We start from the raw sequence: 4,646 nt of genomic DNA, 5'->3' as shown, positions 1-4,646 counted from the left end.
ACATGGTAACCTCATTCACCAAAAGCAGGAACAACTGCATTCCATAATCTCCCTATGGCCATTTGCGAAGTGGGAATGTACATCCTAGGACCCTTCACCTAGGGAAAGGACAAGTGAAATTCCTTATTGTAGGCATCGACTATTTTACGAAGTGGATAAAAGCTAAGCCATTGGCCACAATCACAACACAACAAGTCCAACAATTCGTATGGAAGGACATTATATGCCACTATGGAGTATCACATACTTTCATAACCGACAACGACCGACAATTCATAGATAAGGAGCTCGCTAAATTTTACACCGGTCTTGGAATCAAACACATCACCAGCTCCGTAGAACACTCACAAACCAATGGCCAAGCTGAAGCTGCCAACAAGGTAATACTAGTTGAGTTGCGAAAATGATTTGGTGGCGCCAAAGGCCGCTGTCCAGAAGATTTGTTGGAAGTATTATGGGCCTATAGATGCACCCCACAATTCGCCACTAACGAATTCTCCTTCAGTTTGGTTTACGGCGCAGAAGCAATGATACCGGTTGAAATTGGTGAACCTTCCCTACGCCATCAAGTATGTGATCCAAACCAAAACCAACAGAATCTATGCACCCACCTAGATCTATTAACTGAGCTAAGAGACAAAGCGCAAATCTGCAACATGGCGGTTAAACAAAGGACGACCAGGAAATACAACTCGAACCTATGTCCACGGACGTTCGTCAAGGGGGACCTAGTCTGGAGAATGGCCAGTAGTGCAAGAAAAAAGGATGACAAATTCTCAGCCATCTGGGACGGACCATATCAGATACAAGACGATGCAAGAGTAGGTGCTTACAAGCTTGAGCAACTATCAGGAGAATAGATACCGAACACGTGGAATGTATCTCATCTAAAATTTTACTTTAGTTAGCCTGATCAATGTAATGAATACTTGTAATCCTGGGTGTACTCTTTTTCCTCACCTTTTTTCTCTAAGGAGGGTTTTGGCTAGGGAGTTTTTAACTAGGCACCCAAAACTTCATGAATAAAGCAAAGGGTTCTTTATCCTATACTCAGCAGATATACTTGTTAAAATTCTTTTCCCCACCACTTACCACAAGTAAGCGGTCTGGGTCGAATACTATTTATTTGGCTAAATTCTTAAGTTCCCCACCAGTTACCACAAGTAAGCGGCTTGGGTCGAACACTAATTATTTGGTTAATTTTCTTAAGTTCCCCACCATTTACCACAAGTATGCTGCCTGGGTCGAACACTATTTATTTTATTAAATTTCTTAAGTTCCCCACCACTTACCACAAGTAAGCAGCTTGGGTCGAACACTATTTATTTTATTAAAATTCTTAAGTTCCCCACCACTTACCACAAGTAAGCGTCGTGGGTCGAACTAATGAAGGATTGACCCCAACCAAGGATGGAGGCACATGCTTAAGAAGACTAAGCATGTTTAGAAAGGAAGTTCACTAATCCTTCATCCCTTTCATTTGTGTTTGTTATTTTTAATTCCCAAAGTTGACTTAGTTGATTCAACTTTAGTTGACTTGTTGACCTTTGACTAGGTTTGACTTGTTGACTATAGTTGACTTGAATTAAGGCAACATGCTAATCTATGCTTATTTGCTTTGTAGGTTAATTAGGAGTAAGAAAGCAATGCTAGGTGGCGCATGGTGATTGGGGAGCATAAATGATGTGGAGGAGAGAGTAAAGTAAAGGCATAAAGCATAAAGTAAAAGACATGAAGCAAGTGTACCTATGTACCTTTGGTCTCCTTTGTTTTTAGCACACTTTGGCCACTTTTTGGAGACATATGACACACATTCTTTTTCTCCTTTTGTGCTAGAACGAAATTAGCCTTGCATAGACCATAGTTAGCTCTTTTGTCTCTCGTTTTTGTAACCTTATTTGACCTAGTTTTAGAAGCTAGGGTTAGGTTTTTGTAGAGACATCCTTAGGTATCTTTTATTTGCTTAGAGACCCATAAACTCTTCTATATAAGGGGTGCTCCTAGACATGTAAAAGGGTTGAACATTTTGAAGTAAAAACACTCTTGTGTCTTAACCATTTGTGAGAGTTTCCTCCCTTGGGAGTGAATACTTTTAAGCCTTATCTTGCATAGCAAGTGGCGGCACACATCCACTCATCTTCAAGGTTGCCATGGCTTCTAGCCTAGCCTTGTAGTGGCGTGCTTCTCACATTTTTACCATTCCTTTCCTTTCCATTTTATGTTTTCTTCTTCTATTAATTGTTCTTGGTTTTCTATAGTTTATGTGCTTTCCATTTCCTTTTTGTTTTGAATCAATCCATCATCTTCTTCTCTTGAGCTTTGTGAAAGGAACCTTCACATCTAGATAGCTTGCTATCTTAATGTCCAGTGGGGATTTCACTTAGCTTTCTTAATCAACTCACACTATATTCAATTATCTTAAAAGGAAACAAGTTAATCCTTCATCACGAGCACTATTTATTTTATTAAAATTCTAAAGTTTCCCACCACTTACCACAAGTTGGCGGCCTGGGTCGACCACCATAACTATTACGTCGTTTGCGTAAAAATCTTTAAGTTATTTTCTAAAAACTTCCATACTACTTACCAAAATAAGCGATTTATGACGCAAATATCGAACAAATTATAATGGATTCGCAATAACATAATCATTCAACAATCGCGCTTCTACGACACATACTATTGGTATCAATGACAATAAATTTACACAGAACATTCATCATATTAACAAACAAAGTAAAAAGTGTACGAATTATTACAAACTTAGGATTCATGATCCTTGGCTTGTCTCTTTATTTTCGTGTTGTATTTCCCTTGTTCTTCCACTTCTATAAAAGGGAGTCCTATTGTACTTTGTAGAGTTTACTCTTTAAATTTCTAATAGAATGATTTGTTGAGATTACTCCATTCTTATATTATTTTGAGAGCACCTAAGCTAGAGGTTTACAACATTTCCTCTAGCCACCTTCCACTAGGCTAGCTTCTAGTCTAGTTCTTCTTTCACCACTCCAAATTCCATTGCTACAAGAGCCTTAAACACTTGTCTCTTTGCCATTTTTTGCTGCCTATGGTGTTTCTACAGCCACCACATGTTAAAGCTCCATCAAACTTACTAACAACATAAACATCATGTGCAATGTTTGGACGAGTCATAATAGGATAAACCATACTCCCAAAAGTAGTTTGATATGAAGTAGAATCAATCAAAGAAACACCATCCGGTGGGGAATATCTTACAATTGTCTCAAGAGAAGTATCAACAATATTTTTGTCAATAAGTCGAGCACACTCAAATAGTACAACAATATACTTAGACTAAGACATAAGATATCCTTTGGAAGAAGAAACAACCTCAATAACCAAAAAGTAACACAATACACCCAAATCTTTCATAGCAAAAATGATGAGATAATGCATCTTTTAAAGATGCAATTCCATCAAAATCATCACTAATAATAATAATATCATCAACATATAAGCATACCAAAATATGTCATGAATTGGTTTTCCTAACAAGTAACAAAATCATGATAACTAGTAACAAAACTAAGAGAGATAATTACTGTAGAAAACTTCTGAAACCAAGCACAAGGTGCTTGTTTAAGACCATAAAGGGTTTTTTAAAGTTTGCAAACTTCATCAGATTTGTGAGATACACCTAGTGGTAGAATCATGTATACTTCCTCATGTAGATCCCCATTCAAAAAGGCTTTCTTCACATCCATTTCAAAAATCTTCAATTGAAAAATTCAAGCAACAACAATCAAAGTATGAACAATAGTCATTTTGCCAAAGGAGCAAATGTTTCCTTATAATCCATGTCATATTCTTGGGTATATCCTTTGGCAACAAGTCTAGTTTTATACCTTTCAACTAAGCCATCTGATTTTGTCTTAATTTTGTATACCCAATAAGATCCAATAGGACGTTTTCCTAGTGGCAATGGAACTAGATCTCATGTATGAGTCTGTGTAGAGTAGTAAGTTCCTCAACCATAACATTCTGTCTATTGTGATTCTGATGTATAAGGTTGCAACTATTGAATCCTTGAATTGATTTAAGATATGGAATCTACCTTGCCTACGACCTATTGCAATCACCTTCTGAGATGTGTGGTCATGTACAAGACATTCAGATGGAGTGAAATACACATTACATCCTTAATCACAGATTTTCCTAACAGAAGCAAGATTCATAGCAAGACCAGGTATGTAGTAAACATCGGACAAAGACAAAGATGGTGTGGCAATGGTACTAATAGTAGATATTGGAACTGAATCACAATTAGCAATTGCATGAACATAATTCTTTTAAGTCTTTAAATCATATAATTGTTGAGAACATAATATTTTTATTTTTCTATTAATGTGCATAAGAATCTTCATACTAAAAAAATGTTGTAATATTATGATAATCTTCCTTGTAATCATTCATTTGTAAGATTTGATTCTTTGATGAAGCTAAGATATATTCTTTGAAGCTTTAATTCATTACTTCCTTCTTGAAATGATAGAGTATTTGATAAAGAAAAGTATTGATGTTATCTTCTATTCAATGTTAAAAAATTCTCTGCTAAAGGAAACTTATGAAACAAATTATGTAATAACTCATTAATAGTAATATCAAATATAATCATATTTAATCAA

General features: G+C 36.1%; 1 protein-coding gene across 1 annotated transcript; it reads left to right on the top strand.

Moving 5' to 3' along the window:
* The first annotated feature begins 354 nt into the window (after window positions 1-354).
* Window positions 355-860, top strand: LOC146888319 (uncharacterized). The gene is made up of 2 exons (XM_085670047.1): window positions 355-380; window positions 467-860. Exons 1-2 carry the CDS (start codon window positions 355-357, stop codon window positions 858-860), a joined length of 420 nt encoding a protein of 139 aa, XP_085526173.1.
* Window positions 861-4,646: the final 3,786 nt, after the last annotated feature.

This window comes from Vigna unguiculata, chromosome 2 (assembly GCF_037176805.1).
Source record: "Vigna unguiculata cultivar grain cowpea cultivar isolate G323 ecotype 2 chromosome 2, ASM3717680v1, whole genome shotgun sequence".
Taxonomy (NCBI): Eukaryota; Viridiplantae; Streptophyta; class Magnoliopsida; order Fabales; family Fabaceae; genus Vigna; species Vigna unguiculata.
Note: the sequence above shows the minus strand (reverse complement) of the source record. Positions and strands in the feature narration are given on the sequence as shown.

Bases quoted from the DNA above. Each gene is read 5' to 3' on its own strand.
- LOC146888319 (XM_085670047.1), top strand. From the start codon at position 355: ATGGCCAAGCTGAAGCTGCCAACAAG. The intron at 381-466 runs GTAATACTAGTT...ATGGGCCTATAG, and splicing joins AAGCTGAAGCTGCCAACAAG to ATGCACCCCACAATTCGCCA.